The 19,213-nt window shown below is 57.3% G+C and overlaps 1 protein-coding gene across 14 annotated transcripts in view; it reads left to right on the plus strand.

The window, feature by feature from the left end:
• The window catches only part of ZMAT4 (zinc finger matrin-type 4), a 101,840-nt gene that overhangs the window by 43,380 nt on the left and 39,247 nt on the right, over window positions 1–19,213 (plus strand). For 3 of the 14 annotated variants that reach the window (XM_065040817.1, XM_065040814.1, XM_065040811.1), the window contains one exon: window positions 5,441–14,011. The exons of 9 other annotated variants lie outside the window; for them this stretch is intronic. In XM_065040817.1, the coding sequence (XP_064896889.1) occupies window positions 5,441–5,456 (16 nt within the window). In that variant the 3' untranslated portion in view covers window positions 5,457–14,011. Of the gene's footprint in view, window positions 1–2,665; window positions 3,714–5,440; window positions 14,012–19,213 lie in introns of those variants that run through there. 2 more of the 14 variants (XR_010467997.1, XM_065040810.1) reach the window with 2 other exon arrangements.

A 19,213-nucleotide genomic window follows, 5' to 3' on the forward strand; every position in this document is an offset into this window, starting at 1 on the left:
GCCCTCCCTGCAGCCGCCCTGCAACTGCTGCTCAGCGCAACGCGGGACTGGGGCTGCATCACCGAACTGGGGCTCCATCACGGGACTGGGGCTCCATCACGGGACTGGGGCTCCATCGCAGGACTGGGGCTGCATCGCAGGACTGGGGCTGCATCGCAGGACTGGGGCTCCATCGCGGGACTGGGGCTCCATCACGGGACTGGGGCTGCATCACGGGACTGGGGCTCCATCGCGGGACTGGGGCTGCATCGCGGGACTGGGGCTGCATCACGGGACTGGGGCTCCATCGCGGGACTGGGGCTCCATCGCGGGACTGGGGCTCCATCACGGGACTGGGGCTCCATCGCGGGACTGGGGCTCCATCGCGGGACTGGGAGCTGCATCACGGGACTGGGAGCTCCTCCGTGTCACTGGGAGCTCCATCATGATACTGGGAGCTCCTCCATGTCACTGGGAGCTCCATCGCAGTACTGGGAGCTCCACCATGTCACTGGGAGCTCCATTGCCGCTCCATGCAGGCGCTGGTGCTGCCGGAAGGCTGAAGGTGTCTTGGCTGGTGTTTTGGTGTTGAGTAAAAGGGCAGGAGGAGGTAGCTAATATTGAGCTGGTCCTTATATTTCTGGCCAATGAATGTGCAAAGCAAGACAATGTCTACTGGCTCCCGTTCTTTTTCCAGAGAGCAGTTACCTTAAGCTGTATATTTGAAAATAAAGGAAGAATGCGTCCTTTTTCAATCCCATCGTGAAGTCAGGAATCGGGGCTAGAGTCAGATACAGGAGAATATTTCTCCTAAGGCGTCACGAATCCGGCATCCGGTGCATTTATGGCAGCGGCCGGGCCGTGTTCCTCGTCGCTCTGATGGGAACGCGCACTCGCTGCTTTCCAGCGCCTCAGGGAGGCGCAGCTCCGGCTCGGGCGCTGGTACGCGGCGCTGGCGCCTGTGTGCATGGAGCAGGCTTGGAACTCTGGAACATCTGCAGTGGGGAGGAGCGCTAACGTTTAATTAGGGATTTATGAACTGTGCAGAGGTGATTGAGTCATTGTTTGACTTGCTTTCCAGAAACAGGAGTGTGGTGTGGTGGTGTTTGTTGTTTTTAATGCCCCCCCTCCCTCCTCCTCCCCCAAGAGTGACGGGCAGCAGGACGCACAGCGAGGTGACGGCGGTGCCGGTTCCCGCACCGGTGCCCACGGTCGGCACTGGCAGCTCCCGTGGGCACCGGCGGCAGCTGGAGCAGCGGCTGGGGAGCTGCGGGAAGGAGGGCAGGCTGGCTCAGATACGGGGGGAATCCCACGCCAGCCTTGCTCCTCACCGTGCCCCCCAGGCTGAGACAAGCAGAGCTTCCCTTCTCTGGTTATGGAAACCAGAAGGGTGGAGACTCGCTGCTCACCCTGATTTGCAGCAAACAACAGACAATTAACGTCCCGGGTAGTGTGAAAGACGCAGAGGAGATCCAGGCTCTGGGTCAGAGAAGTGCTCCTGGGGGCTGTTAAAGGGGTTTGCACAAACCTCTCCCCTCCTTGGAGCAGCAGCAGGGGCGGGGGCTGGGGACTGCGCCCATCGCCGTGTTTGGGGACGATGCTCCGCAGGGTCCGGGGCTGAGGGGGACGAAGGGACCAGAGGCGCTGATTCCAGAGCACCAGAGCCCAGACCCACAGTTGATGTAAGTGCCATCCCTGGGCCAGTTGCGAACACATTGAACACTACGATAACGTGGCGGATGGCGAGAGCTGTGGCCGGCCTCGCCGTTCCGCTGGCAGCCATCGGGGGCTGGGACCGGCCCTGGTAATTAGGAGTCTGACGATATGGGGATAATGACTCCTGCTTCCATAAAGAAGAATTTTGTCTTCTTGCCTTTATTTTGTCTCTTTGATCAGCCAGACCTCTCTGCCCCATCTAGAGCTCACAAATGTATTCCGGGGTTTTATAACCACTCATTTACACATTCATAGATGCTAATACCCGTCTGGCTTTCCCGTTCAAAGTCGTGCGCTCTGATTAATGTCAGGAATTTTGCAGAGAGGGGACCCATGCCGCAGCTGTCACTGGGCTAAAATCAGTTCTGTAGGGGTCTAACGGTACCAGAGGGTGCAGCACCGAGTCAAAAGGGCGCCCGTGGGCCGGGAGGGGCGTTTCTCTCTGGGGCTGTTCCGCGCAGCCCCTCGCCCGGTCGGGGGCACCCGGTGCTGGACGTCCTGCTGAGGACGTGGCTGCGGGTTTGGCACCTGCCGGGTGTTCTTGGTGTGTTCTGGGTTTTGCTGGTTGAGAACGCAGATGTCTGATTGGAATAGGGTATTATTGACATAAGCTGCTTGGCTATTCAGACATCCGCGCTAATCAAAATATTGTGAATATTGTGCCTGGAGAAATGTCGCCCTTCCCCGTGGTTGCATTTCCCTGTTCTATTCAGGCTATTTTAGAAAGCGTGAACAGGCGTTTACAGCCCGTGCTGGCAGCAGCGGGTTCCTGGCCGCGGTTACTGTGGTGGTGAACATGGGGACAGGTCCCGTGGCTCCGCCCCCCCTCGGTGCCGCCGTCCCGGCTCCGGGCGCTCTGGCAGTTCACGATGTGCCGAAACCAGGAGATGGGCAGAGGGAGCTCCGGCAGCTCCCGGCCCGACCTCGTTCCTGTCGGATTTGATGCAAAATGTTGCCTCTGTTTCCCCAGATGCTTCCAGCCCCCGGCGCCCAGAGGCCGAGCACCCCCCAGGATGAACGCGCCATTTGATAGAAGGTGTCCGATAAAGTTCAGGAAATCACATTAAATACTTGAGTTGTACCATATGCTTCACAGCAAAGCCAAGTGATTTTGTTCTTACCTTGACGGCTGCAGGTTTGTTGGTAGCAGTAACAGTTTCCATGTGCTCTCTGTAGCACATCGTGGCTGCTGCCTTTAGAGCGATGATAACGCCAGAAGATGAAGAGTTTATAAAGGGCAGATGGAATTGAAAGGCATTTTAATTTGTCATTATTTCAGTTCCAGGAAGCAGCTGAATAATTACACTGTCTATGAAGAGGGAGTGTGTAATACTTTGTCTCATTATAGGATTGAATTGCCTCCCTTCCCTTTTATTCTAAGTGAAAATAAAGGTATCCCCGATACCTTCAGTTTTGATCATAATTTGAGAGCCCCGGAGTGGCTGGTGCAGCTTTGTTCTGTGGTGCCAGGTGTGTGGATTAATTGTCTGGATGTAAAGCACAAACGTTGACCGATGTCCCCAAGCGTAAACCTGAGCTCCTCAGCTCTTGCTGGAAGAGAAACTCCTCACTGCCCAAAAATACGTTGAGTTGAAAACAAGGCAAGTTTTGCGGGGTTTGCTGAGCAATTAAACAGATTTAAATTGAAGACCTAAAGAAAGTGCACTTGCTTCAAATTGCTGCATCAGTTTTCTTTCATAAAATACAAAACTCTCCTTAAAATTTCAGATGTGTTTTGGGTAGAAGGAGCTAGCTTATGTGTTTTTTAGAACTGCAGGCTCCTCGTTGCTCACGTACCTTCCTTTGGTCACCGGGAGAACGTGTGCGGGTCTGGCCCCGCAGCGGCGGGCAGCACCCGGTGCAGCCCCGGGGGGCGGATCTGGGGGTGCGGTGGGAACGTCCCGGGGTGCAGAGGGACCAGCTGTGAGCGGGGGGTCCCCGAGGTGCAGAGTCACCAGCTGTGAGCGGGGGGATCCTGGGGTGCAGAGTCATTGGCTGTGAGCGGGGGGTCCCGGGGTGCAGAGTCACCGGCTGTGAGCGGGGGGATCCCCGGGGTGCAGAGGCATTGGCTGTGAGCGGGGGGATCCTGGGGTGCAGAGTCATTGGCTGTGAGCGGGGGATCCTGGGGTGCAGAGTCATTGGCTGTGAGCGGGGGGATCCCCGGGGTGCAGAGGCATTGGCTGTGAGCGGGGGATCCTGGGGTGCAGAGTCACCGGCTGTGAGCGGGGGATCCTGGGGTGCAGAGTCATTGGCTGTGAGCGGGGGGATCCAGGGGTGCAGAGTCATTGGCTGTGAGCAGGGGGTTCCTGGGGTGCAGAGGCATTGGCTTTGAGCGGGGGGATCCTGGGGTGCAGAGTCATTGGCTGTGAGCGGGGGATCCTGGGGTGCAGAGTCATTGGCTGTGAGCGGGGGATCCTGGGGTGCAGAGTCACCGGCTGTGAGCGGGGGGATCCCCGGGGTGCAGAGGCATTGGCTGTGAGCGGGGGGATCCTGGGGTGCAGAGTCATTGGCTGTGAGCGGGGGATCCTGGGGTGCAGAGTCATTGGCTGTGAGCGGGGGGATCCAGGGGTGCAGAGTCATTGGCTGTGAGCAGGGGGTTCCTGGGGTGCAGAGGCATTGGCTTTGAGCAGGGGGTTCCTGGGGTGCAGAGTCACCGGCTGTGAGCGGGGGATCCTGGGGTGCAGAGTCATTGGCTGTGAGCGGGGGGATCCAGGGGTGCAGAGTCATTGGCTGTGAGCAGGGGGTTCCTGGGGTGCAGAGGCATTGGCTTTGAGCGGGGGGATCCTGGGGTGCAGAGTCATTGGCTGTGAGCGGGGGATCCTGGGGTGCAGAGTCATTGGCTGTGAGCGGGGGATCCTGGGGTGCAGAGTCACCGGCTGTGAGCGGGGGGATCCTGGGGTGCAGAGGCATTGGCTGTGAGCGGGGGATCCTGGGGTGCAGAGTCACCGGCTGTTAGCGGGGGGATCCTGGGGTGCAGAGGCATTGGCTGTGAGCGGGGGGATCCTGGGGTGCAGAGTCACCAGCTGCGAGCGGGGGGATCCTGGGGTGCAGAGGCATTGGCTGTGAGCGGGGGGATCCTGGGGTGCAGAGTCACCGGCTGTGAGCGGGGGATCCCAGGGGTGCAGAGGCATTGGCTGCGAGCGGGGGGATCCTGGGGTGCAGAGGCATTGGCTGTGAGCGGGGGGATCCTGGGGTGCAGAGTCACCGGCTGTGAGCGGGGGATCCCAGGGGTGCAGAGGCATTGGCTGTGAGCGGGGGATCCTGGGGTGCAGAGTCACCGGCTGTGGGCGGGGGGATCCTGGGGTGCAGAGGCATTGGCTGTGAGCGGGGGGATCCTGGGGTGCAGAGTCATTGGCTGTGAGCGGGGGGATCCTGGGGTGCAGAGGCATTGGCTGTGAGCGGGGGATCCTGGGGTGCAGAGGCATTGGCTGTGAGCGGGGGATCCTGGGGTGCAGAGTCACCGGCTGTGAGCGGGGGGATCCTGGGGTGCAGAGGCATTGGCTGTGAGCGGGGGATCCTGGGGTGCAGAGGCATTGGCTGTGAGCGGGGGATCCTGGGGTGCAGAGTCACCGGCTGTGAGCGGGGGGATCCTGGGGTGCAGAGTCACCGGCTGTGAGCGGGGGGATCCTGGGGTGCAGAGGCATTGGCTGTGAGCGGGGGGATCCTGGGGTGCAGAGTCACCGGCTGCGAGCGGGGGGTCCCGGGGCGCCGGGGGAGTCACCTCTGCTCCGTTTCTCTCCTGCAGCCTGAAGAACCAGTAGAGGCTGGGCAGCCGAGGCGAGGAGCCCCCGCGGACGCTGCTGGGCTGCGGGAGGGACTGGTGCTGTCTCGGGCAGCGATCCTGCGTGGATTCGATAACTAACGTGTAATTAACCTCCGCTTGGACAAATACATGGATTTTTTTTTTTTTAATTTTGTGGTGAGTTAAACTATTTCAATGGATTTTTTTACCCTTTCAAGATAATATTTATTCAGCACAGAGTCTAGAGTACGATAACTATCCTGTAAATACAGCACCTAATCGTCACTCATCTTCAGAGACGGTGGAAACAGAATATTTTACTTTTTCATATTTATTCTTAGATCTCTCCCAAGAGTATAAAATTATTCTATCACGTTTTCCATGGTAGTGATGTAATCACTCTTCAACCAGAAATAAACACACTTCTTCACCTTCTCCAGCATGGGTTCTGTCAACACAGCGAGAGCAGCAAAAAATGAATCACAGGGATTGCATAACGGATGAATTCTTTTCCTTTCCTCTTTGTCTTCAGAGAAACAAACGGTTCGGTGGGCAAAGAGAACTCAATGCGAGTGTAAACCCCTTTTCCTACCAGTAGGATTCCTACAGGCTGGATGGAAGCTCTTGGCTTTATCATCTTTGCTGATGCAAACTCAATGCCAGATGTGAGCCTGGAGCAGGCGGCCGTTGTCCAGCGGTGCAGCCGTTGTCTCTGGAGCAGCCATCGGCCCCAAGCAGCCATCATATCATCCCGGAGCAGCCATCGTCCCTGATCAGCCATCGTCACCAGAGCAGCCATTGTCCTGGAGCAGCCATTGTATCATCCACAATCAGCCATCGTCCTGGAGCAGCAATTGTCCCCAGTCAGCCATTGTCCCAGAGCAGCCATCGTCCCCAATCAGCCATCGTCCTGATCAGCCATTGTCCCCCATCAGCCATCGTCCTGATCAGCCATTGTCCCCAGGCAGCCATCGTCCCGGAGCAGCCATCGTCCTGATCAGCCATCGTCCCTGAGCAGGCAGCCCCCCGGAGAGCTGTGGGAAGGACGGCGGGACCGAACTGCCGCAGTGGCCGCAGTTGCCGGGTTGGTGACGTTTGCAGCTGCAGGGACTGGCGATGGGGACAGCGGTGAGGCGGCGTGCAGAGGCTGTTTTGAGGACACCAAGGCTGAATCACCGCGTGTCCCCAGCGCCGCCCTTGCCGCAGCCCGGGAGTCGTGGCAGCGTGAGCCCTCGCCAGCGTCCGGGCTCCACACCGCGGTACCAGCGCTGCCGCACCGGTGAGTGTCGCATTGGGGCAGAATCCCCCGGGGACGGAGATTCCGGTGCTCTGGGGCGGCAGCCCTGCCGGTGGCACCACCGGCACAGGTCGGGCCCAAAGGCTTTAAATGCAGCAGGACGCGCAGTGTGCTGCAGCCGTGTCCACGGTGCGGCAGCCGGGGCACTCAGCGGGACAGGGAGCGTTCGGAGAGGGACGTGTTGGGGACCCCCGGTGCCTGGCGTCCCTGGCTGCCCCCCTCGCTGGGGTCCCGCTGATGGCTCCACAGGGGCCCCATGGCCGGGACCGTGGCTGGAGGGTCCTTGCTCACGGGGAGAAAAACACTAAGGGATTTGGAGGGAGAAAAAAAGGCCTGAAAAGCACTTTTCGTGGTCCAGGAGGAACAGTGTTTGTGCAGAGCCCGGCGGGGTCCCGGTGCGCGGGGTGCTCGGCTACAGGGAAGGTGTGTGTTTCTCCCGGGCTTTGGGGAGGCCAGGGACACAAGTAACTCTGCCCACTGCAGAGAGGGAGCTCACGGAGATTGTAGGTTTTCTACTGCAGTCAGCACAAAGAGACCAGGTTTCTTACCTGACCCACCGCAATGCAAATTGCTGCAATAAACAGGATCCGGTTTCACGCAGGGACTGTGAGCGATGCAAACCAAACCTCGCGGTGCCCTGCTACACACACTGGGTGAGGGCACTTTGCATGCTGAGAACCTGCCTTGTGAATGCTGCTACAGATGAAGCACCACTTTTTAAAGAGCAATCTCGCTGGTTTTGTATGTGTGGTAGCACAAGTCTTCTGAGACTGTGGCCATTGCCCTGCTCCTGCATCTCTGCAATAACAGGCTTTGACATCTCCTTCCTGAGCACTGCCCGCAGGCTCTGGTGTCTCTGGAAGGAGCAGCAATGCGTCCGCATCCACCAGTTCATTTCCCGGGAGCCCCAGCAAGGTGCAAATCCGCTTCTGCAGCATCTCGCGGGAGAGCAGTGACCTGCTGCTCCTGGCTCTGCATCGGGAGCTGTTCACTGAACCCCCAGCTCGCCACCATGGCCTGCAGGTCTGTGCGATCAAATCCTACATAGGTGATTAATCTGTGTCCTCCGTCTGCTTCTCTTCACCTTAATAAACCAAAGTGTATCGCTCTGCGTTTTGGTGTTGAGTGGTTCAGATGAGCGTGTCACCTGGAAAACCACAGGTGTGATGCAAATGTGATATTTCCCTCCACCTTGCTCCGTAATATTGCTGGGGAGGAGAGTGGGAACCTACAGAGCTCATCGCAAACCTCGTCCCTCTCACCTCTTCACTGACTTTTGCTGATTCCATGTTATGCGTTTAGAGATGTTTTACACACAAGCGGGGTAACTGGTGCCCCTCTTCGCGCGCGCTGCCGTCCGCAGTGCCTGCGCTGTTCGCATCCCGGCCGCGCTGCGGCAGCGCCCGGCGCTCCTGCACCTCCAGCCTCCCCGTGCGGAAGCTCAGGCGGAGGGAGGTGCCTGCACACGGAGCCGCCGCGCGGGGCTCCGCTCTGACCGCGGCGGCGGCAGCTCGTGTCCTCGCTGAGGGGATCTGAACCGCGTGGGAACACAGACCCTGCTCACGCGCACCCAGAGGCGGCCGGGGCTCGCAGGAGCTGTGCCCCGGGCTGTGCTTGCGCCTCCGTCTGGTGGAGGGAAGGGTCAGATGTGCTGCAGAATCCGATTGTTTACTCTCTGGGGACAGTAAAAGACACTGAAGACGCTCTGTATGGTTAATTTGTGCTCTTGCATCAATGCCTTTCATGTGTGGAGGAGAATGGGTTGTTCACAGCTGGGTAGGCATCTCCTTAGTTTCATAGCTGTGGGGCTGTTTCATTTATTGTGTTTTGGGTAATGACAAGACACCAGTGTTTCTGAAGCTAAACTGGCTCTTTACAGGGAGAATGATTTACGGAAATAGGGCACATCCCTCGTGCGTGCGCGGCTCTGTTAGAGCCTCCTTCCCCCGGTTCTTCCCACAGCCTGTGCATCCCCCCCCAGCTGCACCCAGGGTGCAGGAAAAATACCTGACTTGTGTGCTCAAGTGATCACTGCGAGCTAATTGCAGCAAATTAATGACAGCACAAACACGAGTGCTTTCCCTGGGCAGGCGTGTCGGCAGCTCTGGCGCTGCTGCACCGAGCGGGGTGGCTCGGCCCGTACGTGGCTGTTTGTCCTGCCCTGGGTGTTTGTCCTGCCCTGCCGGGACGGTCCCACGTCCCACAGCCCCGGTGAGCTGGTGGCACGTGGGGTGGGCAGGAGCTGCCCCGTCACATCCCCTGCTCCATCCCTTCTCAAACGCAAACTTCTCAACTAAATCAGTGCACATTCGCATTTGTTGCCAATGCTGTCCTGGTCCAGTCAGCCAGGCTTTGGGCCCGAAATCCTTCTATCTCTTGCTCTTCCTAAGTTCATTAGGCCTTCAAAGCAAGACATAAAAAGACAAATGTCCCAGAGGGCAGCTGCCGCTCCCTGCAGAAGCGCCTGCGGATCGCACGCTCTGCGCCGCTGCCGGGGCTGCTGCGGCGCCCCAGGCTGAGTGCGGATAGATCCGGTGCAGGTATATCAGAGATCCTTGAAAACGGAGGCGTTGCGTCCCACGGTTACTTTAAACTGAAGCGTGAAAACACTTGCATATATTTTCTTCATTTTAAAAAGCCCCCAAACATGCAGAACATCTATTTGTTACAGAACCTAATTTTGTCTGTTCTGGCCAAATGTTTTCCCAGCTTAAAATTCTGTACAAGGCATGAGTCCAGCTCAGCAGCTGTCAGCCGGGTCGTGCCGCGGCACGCACGCGCTCCCGGGGGCAGCGCTGGCGGGCGCTGCTGGCGCCGGGGGCAGCGGGAGCTGTGATCGCTGACGCCCGAACTGTCACCTTCCCGACACGTTTCGCTGGAGCTGTCGCACGTGCCGGCAGCGTTCCTCGGCTCTGGTGCGATGTCTTGGGGGATGTTTCGGAGGTGAGACCCTCACTTTTCTGTAGTGTTTTATGCTCAGACATAATACAGCACAAATAATACATGTGTTGTAACTGGCTGCTTGTGCTCAGCAATAGAGCTCTATGGCAACAGTGTGTGAAGTGACTCTGCCCTGAGACACGCTGCTTAACATGAAGAAATTAATCACGGGAGAAGAACGCTCCTAGTATGTAAGTGGTACTTTCTTGTTTTCAAGTTCATATTGCATCAACTTAATTAGCAAGTCCTGACCTTTAAAACCACCTTTCCTAATCCTCAGATGATGTATGCGAAGGTCTGGGTCCTCCTGGCCGTGCTGGCAGCGTTCTGCACTTGCCTGGGTCCCTTTGGGCTCCTCTCCCGCACGAGGGGTCCCGGGGAGCCCTCCGGATCCGCGGCAGGTCTGTGGGACGGGGGACCCCGTTCGGTGGCCGATCATCCACGGCGCTGGCCGAGCCTCGTCGCCCGCTGCCGGGCTCTGACAGCCTTTGGCTAATAGGTTTTTAATCAGTGTGTGCATTTCAATTTGCATATTAATAGCGACGAGATGTTATTACACGCTGCTGTTGATGAGATGGTTGTCAAGCTGATCTTGCCAGTCTGAGGGAAGAAAGAAACTGCAGCTATTGTATGAGGAACGAAATTGAGGAAAACACATGTTTTAGGATCTACCATTCTCTGCCTCTTTATCTCTGCCTTTATTTTTCTCTTAATAGCTCATATGGACGTGTTCGTTAATTTATTTTTCTTTAGAGCAAGGATCACTTAGCAGGAGAGCAGGGCAGGATTTTGTGTTTGCTGTGGCAGCTCCAAGTGAGTGTAAGTATCACATTTTGCTGGGCTTTTCTGACCTGTGGAACAGCGAACGGCTGACCCGCTCCCGGCGCGGCTGCGGCTGCCCCAGCAGAACCAGCAGAACGCCAGTAATGAGCTGGCACTGCCAGGGCTGGGCGTTTCACCGCGGCTGCAGGTGTTGGCTCCGTCAGCCGGGGGCAGGGACGCCCCCGTCTCGGCAGGAGAATGGACTGGAGGGAGAAGCCAGGGCCGAAAGGGGAGAGACAGAAAGAGAAACTAAGGAAGTGGGACACAAGGAACAGAAATGCAGAGGACAAAGCGCATCCCCGCCAGCCCGAGCCCATGGCTGCTGTCACTGGCGAGACCCGCCGGCCGGGGTGCTGGGTGCTGCTGGGGACACGGCAGCAGCCTCGTCCAAGGGCGGGTTTGGCATCACGACATTCTGAGCATGCTCGTCCAATCTGGGATCAAAGGGCGCAGACAGTAAATGGTGTTTAGGGGAGCAGGGATAGATATGTTTGGTTTTTTCTCCATTGTCCTCTGCCAACAAAGCTCCTGTGCTGACCCCACCGAGGAGCAGGGGGGGAGCTCCTGCAGCAGGAAACGAGGTCCCCTGCTCGTACCTCCTGCTGCTCCGGGGAAGCCACCGCGGGTCCCCCCGAGCGTCCCCGGTGCCGTGCGAGTGCCAGCAGCAGGCGCGCGGCGGGGGACCGGAACAGGCACCGCTCGTGTAAACGCTGCAGAAACATTGAGTGACAATATTTTGAAAGAGGAGCCTCTCAGCGCTGCGAGCGGGAGGCAGCGCGGAATTAGGGTTTTCAATCACGCCGGCTCCAGGAGAAAAGAAAGGAGGCTGCGGATCTGAAATCGGTCTGCAGCCTCGGCAGCCGCCCACTCAGCCTCTGCGGGACAAAAGGAACCGTGCGGCGTAGGAAAAACCCCCTGAGCTTCGCTGTAGAGAAAGTGGCTGCAGGAATGAGACCAAGCGAAGGCGTGGGCTGGATGTTTCACTCCAGAGCCTCAATCCATTTATATAATCATAGTTGTTATCATAGTAAATGTAAATAACTGAATGAGTTCAAATTTAGTATTTGACAACACTGGTTCTTTGTGAGTACACGCTGAATTCTTGTAGAAAGCCTTTATTTCATCAGACAGCCTAGCAATATTTTAAACAATCCTTTAGGCATTTAGTTAGGCCCATATTTTGTGATTTTTCTCACTCCTGGAAATGAGGTTTTAGTCTCCAAAGCACAAAACCTCCTACAAGTTAATGTGTTAAGAAATTGCTTGAATCAAGAAATGTGGCAGTTTGGCAGCCTGCCTCTTACCGCATCGCTGTAGCCTGTAATAATTGCAATAATGTTATGGTGAAAATACAAAAGCAGCTGTTTTGCACCTTGCCAGCTCGAGGTAACAATACACAGGCTGACCTTGGCTTCTTTTTCCTGGACGTGGCAGCTCTTGGCACTCACTGTGTCTGGGACCGGTGGCGGAGCCGCGGCTCGCCCGGCCCGGCCTGGGGCTGTGCTGCCCGGGGAGCCCGGCGGCTGTGCCCCCGTGCCCTGCGCCCCGTGCCTTGCGCCCCCATGCCCTGTGCCCTGTGCCCCATGCCCTGCACCCCGTGCCCTGCACCCTGTGCCATGCGCCCCTGTGCCCTGCACCCCGTGCCCTGCGCCCCGTGCAGGTGGGGCTGCTGGAAGATGCTGCTCGGGAGGCGAGATCAGCACCCCAGGGCTGGAAGGGGATTGTCAGAGGCCTGGAGGCAGCTGGTGTTCAGAAATAGAGCAAGGCTTGCCATCCAGAAAGAGAGAGATGGTGAAAAGCTGGTTCAGAAAATCATCTTCTGTAAAGTCCCGCTCACACGCACTTTTTAGTGAGACTAGAGCTGGTCTTCAGAGACAAATGACCTCGATTCGCTCACAGCTCTGTGCTATCGATTCAATAGCTCCTTTTAATGAGGAAATTATTATCTTTGTTAGGGAATGCAGAGTCTAGCAGGTGCACGGCATTAAATAATGGAAAAGCCACTTTGCTGGTGCCAGGAACGTGAGGATGCGGTGCCGGGGTGAGCGGCGCCCTCGGACGGACTGTGCCATGGTGAGTCCTTCGTGCTCCCGCGCGGAGCAGCGGCACCTCCCGACAGCTCTGGCCCGCGTCCGGCTCGGATCACGCATCTTAAATCACCGGGAGTGCTGTCTCGATGGCTTCCCTCGCGTATGAGTCACTTCCTAATGCAGAGTTTTAGTTCATTAAGTGTGGTGATGCATTAAAATGGATCTCGGTAAAAGGCAACGTTAATTTAAAAAGAAACAAAAGGTTTCCCTCTCACCCCAAGTTCTGAGGTTCGGAAGGGCCAGCGTCCTGGAGCTTGGTGCGGCCAGACGGCTCCCGCACCCGGAGCCCCGGCCCCCGCTGAGGACGGGCCGGTTTGTGCTGCGTTGCTGCGCCGGGTCAGTAGGAAAAGGGGCAGAAGGAGGACGGGTGTGCTGCCTCGGCTGGCCAGAGGAATCCAGAGTCACCGCCCAGCTAAAAGCGCACAGAATAGGGCTAAAAGGCGAGATGAGATGCTCTTTGCTGGTGATGCCACTCGGGGGGCAGTGGAGCACGGCTGATAAGAGGGGCAGTACAAATCAGCCGAGTCTGACACAGCCCAGCGTGCACGGACGTGACCTGGAAAGCTCCTTAAGCCGAGCTATTAAATAATTTTGCATGAGAGAAGCAGACGAGCCCGGCTTCACCAGCCTGAACCAGCACTTCGGTAAAACCCGTCTTCCTTCTGAGCGCTGTCCGGAGCTTTCACACCCATGGCCGCTGACCAGTAAGTGCCTGCAGGCTCTGACAACGAGAACGCAAAGATCACCGACTTTCTGCTCCGTGTTTCCTTCTCCAAACCCCGGCCCCGGCCCTTCCCCAGCGGCACTCCTCCCGCTTCCGCCCTCATCACCGGTTCTGTGTGTTGGTGTTGCGGTAGTGATGATCCAAGGATATGGGCTAATTAAAGCTTATAGTGAAGTGTACTGCATTTTACTGGAGTAGCCAATACAGTCAGCAAATGGGCAAGCTTTAGGGCACGCAGATTCCTCTCTGCCTCTGCAATAGGAACAACAAGCTTCAGGCTACCTCCACACTGGAAAAAATTCAGCTTCAGTTCAAAGTGATTATGGCAACAAATTGAACGATTTGGAGGAAAAAGGTAGCAAGCACCTGTAAAATTAAGTGTTATAAACCTCATGTATAATTACAAATGTGGGAACTTTAAGTACTGTGACAACCATCACCTAATTTCCTGGGATTTGGGCTGTATTTATTGTTCTGCAATGGAGGAGGACTGGGACTGTCGCGTGGGGGGTTTGTGCTGGGGGTTGTACAGCCCGCTCCGCTGCCGGCAGCGTTGAGCGTCTTGTGCTGAGGATGCCCACCCCGCTGATTTCTGTTCTGAGAACAGGATACTTGTGTCTGCACCATTTCTAAAGTGAGGGCACTCATAGACATGTATTTAAAAAGGAATGTTAAAAATAAATAATTTGAGATCTGTGCTATTTGGGTATGTTTTTTAGGATTTATTTCAGCCGTGCCCTTTTCTGCCCGCCGGCCACGGCTGCCCTCAGGTGCTGCGGGCGGTGGGACGCGGCTGGTTCGCAGACCCCTGTGCCCCCCGGCCTTTCCCACCTCTCTGCGTAAAACGGGAACCGCTGGTGTCATCCCGGGTCAGTCCCAGCTCTGACGGGGACGGGCACAGCCCTGCCCGTGCGGTTCACGTCCGGCAGGAACCGTCCATCCCCATGTGGTCGCGTTGTCACACCCGAGGGGACCTGTTGTGACACCGCACAGAGTCCCCCGCCCCGGGCTGGTCTGGGAGCAGCGATGGGAGGTGTGGGCTGTGGTGACAAGGGGTGACCGGCGCCAGCTGGGGCTGGTGTCTCCCTGGCTGTCCCAGGCGGTCTCACCCACCAGCTCTGTGTCCGCTCTCGGGGTGAAGCCCCTTCCCCGGGCCCCTCCGCGCTCGGTACCGGCAGCGGTGCCGGGAGCTTGGTGAGTCACCGTCCGGCACCGGCAGAGCCGCAGCAGCTCCCGGGAGGGCAGACGGGAAAGCAGAGCTGGGAATGGTAGCGGGGCTCAGGGAATCCCCCAGGACTCAGGGAATCCCCCGTGGCCCTGCTGGCAGGGCACCCAGGGCACCAGACGGAAAGCAGAGCTGGGAATGGTAGCGGGGCTCAGGGAATCCCCCGTGGCCCCGCCGGCACCCAGGGCACCGTGGCGGACGCACCGAGACAGCGCCGGTCTGTTCCCAGCAGCCTCCGCGCACCCGTGGTGAGCAAGGAGGTAACATTTTAAATTCCAACCAGCGGCTCTGACCCATTTCTCTTTGCATAGCAACACCCGCTGCTGGTCCCTTGAGAGCCATTGGGAAAAGCCTCTGAGAAATTTAGCAGCTTTTTCTCTTGGAAGTGGATCTGCAGAGCAGCTCCGGAGCTGCTGTGTCTCCACTCCCCTGCTGGCAGGCTCCAGTGTACGTGTTAAACAGTCAGCCGCTGTGTGATTTTTAATATGAAGCGCAAGTATTCTATTTAATTAAAGGCACGGTTAAGGAATATGTACAACTTGCAGCCGCTGCGGGTCCCGGCTCTGGCGCGGCTCGCCTGTCGTCTCAGACACGCTGCCTCCCATCGCTGCTGTTTCCGATGCCGTGTGCTCACCCGCAACGCCCGCAGCTGGGGCTGCACCCCGCACATGCAGCTTCCCGCGGCGCCTCCAGCTCCCCGCAGCGCCGGTGCTGGCGCAGGGCGTGATGGAGCTCAGCGCCCGCAGGCACCGCTTGCTTTCAGACTTTGACACTCAGCAGCTGGCACGGAGAAGGAGCCGAGACTTATTAAGTCATTTGGCCTTTTGGGAAAGATTTATTGTGTGACAGTGCAGATGACGCACCGTGTCGGTCTGTGTCACTGACGAGCCCTGTGCCCCCGCGTGGCATTTCCGTGGAATGGATGTGCAATTATTTCTGATGCTGTAGCAGACAGTCTGGGCCATTAAATATCTCCTGGCTCTTCTCCCCTCAAACTTTGCCTCATTTTTCCTGGCCAGGTAATTCCTCCTGCGGTTCCCATTGCACGCTGTGTGTTTTTTCACTTGCTGCGTCTCGCCCTCTCGGAGCGGCGGTGGCCACACATCAGGACCGGCTACAAGCCCGGCTGGCGGGGCGGGCAGCTTTGCCGTGACGGACACCGTGGAAAGGCAGTGTGTTGTTGCCAGTGCTTTCACATACACAACACGGACGCTGGAGGTCACGGTCCCCGGAACCCGGCGCAGAACAGCAGCACGCCCAGGAGTAACAGGGATGGCTTGTTGCCCGATCCGCTGCAGAACTGTTTAACTCGTTGCTATCCTGCGGTCTGGCAGATTGGCTCCTCTGCAATGTCCTTGGCTACTGCAAAGCCACTTGTTAATAAAGCAGAAATAGTGCTTTTGTACGTCCTACATATTAGCTTGAGTGGCTTCTGTAGAGAAAATATTAGCCTTAGAATGAATCCAGAGTGCAAAAAGTGCTGGTTTCTGCAGCGTGTGCTGGTGTTCATCCGTGCCGCAAAGAAAAACAGCAGACTTTGTAGTTGTTCAGTATTTTCCTCCTCATCAGCTCACAACGTTAATGATCCTGGTTGTTCAGCAGTGTCTGAGCTGCAGAGCAGTGTGCGCCGCCCTGGCAGCTGTGCTGGGTTCCATGCTGCGGCTCAGCCAGGTTGCTGCTCGTTAGCGGCTCCAGTGAGGGTTTGCCCGCACCCCTGAGCTCAGCTGGCCCTAACGAGCCAGGCTCATTAGCACCGGCGCTGAGCCTGCCCATAAAGTGAGAGCCAAGGGCCCTGGGGGAGGGTGACAGAGACCAGGTAGTTGTTGGTGTGCTGGGACGGGAGGGCTGAGATAAGCTGCAATACTGCTTTACGTGTGCGCTCGTTGCCGCTGTCATGCAGGCGGATGGGGCGGCAGGGCCCGGCGGCGCCGTGGCCCAGCTCCAGCTCACAGTGCCGCGTTTCTGGGACGGATGTGCCGTGTCTGTTACCGCGGCTGTCGAGCTGCCAGCGGTGGCCTTGGCACCGCACTCAACGAGCTGGCGTTGGGCCTCGGGGGTTTATTAATAAGCCCGCGGTACGTAACTTTGTGAGCCCTGCGGTCGTTCTGTGCGCGGCACGAGCCAAGCTGTAAATAGCTGCTGGAGCAGCGACTCCCGCGCTTGTGTATCAGGTTCCAGGTGCTGCAGCCAAGTGCTTTTAGGGCTGGAAGCGCCGCGTGACCTGGACCTCGATGGGGGCTGCGGCTCCACGTGCTCCTGGCCGGAAGGTGATGGTGGAGCTGGGGACGGGACCGTCGGTGAGGCAGCGGGGACCCGCTGGGACAGCAGCCCGGAGCCCCTGGGCGGACGCAGGCATGACGGCCGCACTTCAGCAGATGAGGCCTGGTGAGTAACTGAAGCTTTTTTATTCTCTTGCTGTTTTTCTTGCTATTTGCATGTCCACAAGCAGCTTGTGCTGAGCTGGCGTGCTGAGAGATGCTGACTTTAAGTAATGCCCACTGTTCAGTTTATTCAGGGACTTGCTTCACCGAAGTTGCAGTCGTTGTTGGTTAGGATCGTTAGCACAGGCACGGGGTATGTTGCGTCCTTCAGAACAAGGTGGTTGTTCCATGGGCGGGTGTAAGGTGGCCCTGCCGTGTGGACCCGGGGTCCCGCACAGGGCAGCAGGGAACGCTGGCCACATGGACCAGCCTCGGGGTGGCCAGCTCTGGTGGCCCCAGCGTCCTAGAGCAGAAGTACAACCACGTGTGAATGGGGGAAGGGGGAAGGCTGGTTGGTTGCAGAGAGGACGTGGTGACAGCGGCGGCCTTGGCTGTGTGGTGTGGGTGGGACGTGGGGTGATGTGAAGGAAGAGCCAGGCATCCCTGGCGCCCGCGGTCGGTGCGGTGCTGGGGGTGCTGGTGCCCGGGCAGCCCTTGCCGTGTGGCCGGTGCTGGGGGCGGGTGCGGCAGCAGAATGGATCCTGTCGTTCCTCGGGAGAGGCTTTTCCCGCTCTGCACGGGATGCCTTCAATGCTTGCTCAATTACCTCATTTGTGTTCCTTCTGGAATGGATCTGTTTGCCAACACACCCCGCTTGTTGCTCCACAGGCGCAGGGACTCTTGCTTTTGGCGTGTTTCCTGTTCTGTGATGTTTGTTTTTCCAGCAGTGGATTTCTAGCAATATTTCCATATTGGTCGTGCCTCCAATGCCGCGTGAACTTACAATATGTATTTAATGAGCTGCAGAACCAGAGGAGCTGGGGGTCCCACGCGGGAAGCTCCCCATGGCACATCGCTCTGGGGGCGCGTTCTCAGGGCGGGGAAGTCCCAAGTTAATCCTCTGAGGATGTTTAATGAGAGCAACGTTGGATACAGAGCAAGGAACTGGAGAGATTAGGAGGTCATTTGTATGTAATTATTCTCAGCTTATGTGCAGTGTCTTATTTTACTCCGCAAGGTCTGCGCTTGGCATGACATATATTATTCATATGGCAAGAATGGGTGTCTTCCCTCCTGGTTTTCCTATTAAAATATCTTCTATTCATGGCTCTGCAGAAAGTGGGATATGATTGAAGTACCACGAGAACGTTACAGATTGTGGAGCCGCAGCAAGCGGGGCTGTGGCGGTTGACACTCGGGGCCACGAGCCTCCAGGGTTTGGGTCGTGGTCGTGTCTCCAATCCCGGCGCGAGGCGAGCGCTGCGGTCCCGGGTCGGGGGTGTGGCGGGGGACGCGGCTCCCGGCTGTCCCCGCGGGGTCCCCGTGGGGCGTGCTGGCATTCACCAGTGCCAGCCCAGCGTTTTCACCATTGCATTTCGGACTTCAGGTGAACCGGTGTGACCCGTGAGCTCTGCGATAACCTGCAGTTTTCCTCTGCCCCTGCTTGTGCGGTGAGCTCATTTTGAAAGGTCTGAATAGCCCACGTTTGGCCCCTGGCTGTAACGTAGGGTGATACTCCTTCCTTCTTTATTGTATCTTTGGCAATAATTATTCTTCCTCTCCAAACACAGCATTTTCCTCTTTATGAGAATTTGTTCTCCTTCTCATTTCCATTCTGAACATGCGGCTTCTGGTTTATTTTTAATTGAAAGGCTGGAGGGCAAATGCAATTAAACTGTGGTGCGTGAACTGTAACTTGTAATATGTTTGGAAAAGAAATCACCTTGCCATTCAGAAATGACTTGTTTTCTGGCCTGGACTCCGTCGTAAGCCCAAGTTTCAGTTCTTGTGATCAAAACAAATGAGACCAAATCCCAGAGGACTGGGGGCAGCAGACCGGATGTGTTTGTGTTCCTGTCAAAGCTCTTCGGCTCAGTCTGTTCAGCCACAATTGGTTTTTGCAGCGGGGAGACCCGTCGCCTCTCACAGGGGGTCACAGGCCACCCTGGGTGTCCACGCCGTCCACACAAACGTTCATGTGGATAAATGGCTTTGGGCCGCCTGGCTGTGCAGGGGAGGAGGATGGAGCGACCTGCCGCCTTTGCCAATAGATGGGATCAATAACACGGAACGCGTCATCCTTCTTCATTTTGTCCTCGTGTCGGAATCGATACCCTGCCCGGAGCGGGACGCAGAGCTCGTTTGTCCTTGCCCCACTCCTCCGGGTTTGCTCCACATGTTCCGTTTCTCTGGTGTAAACGATGTGCTGTGCCAGCGCTGCCGCTCGCGTCCGGGGAGCAGCGGCACCAGGGCTGGAG

Source organism: Columba livia, chromosome 25, assembly GCF_036013475.1.
Source record: "Columba livia isolate bColLiv1 breed racing homer chromosome 25, bColLiv1.pat.W.v2, whole genome shotgun sequence".
Taxonomy (NCBI): domain Eukaryota; kingdom Metazoa; phylum Chordata; class Aves; order Columbiformes; family Columbidae; genus Columba; species Columba livia.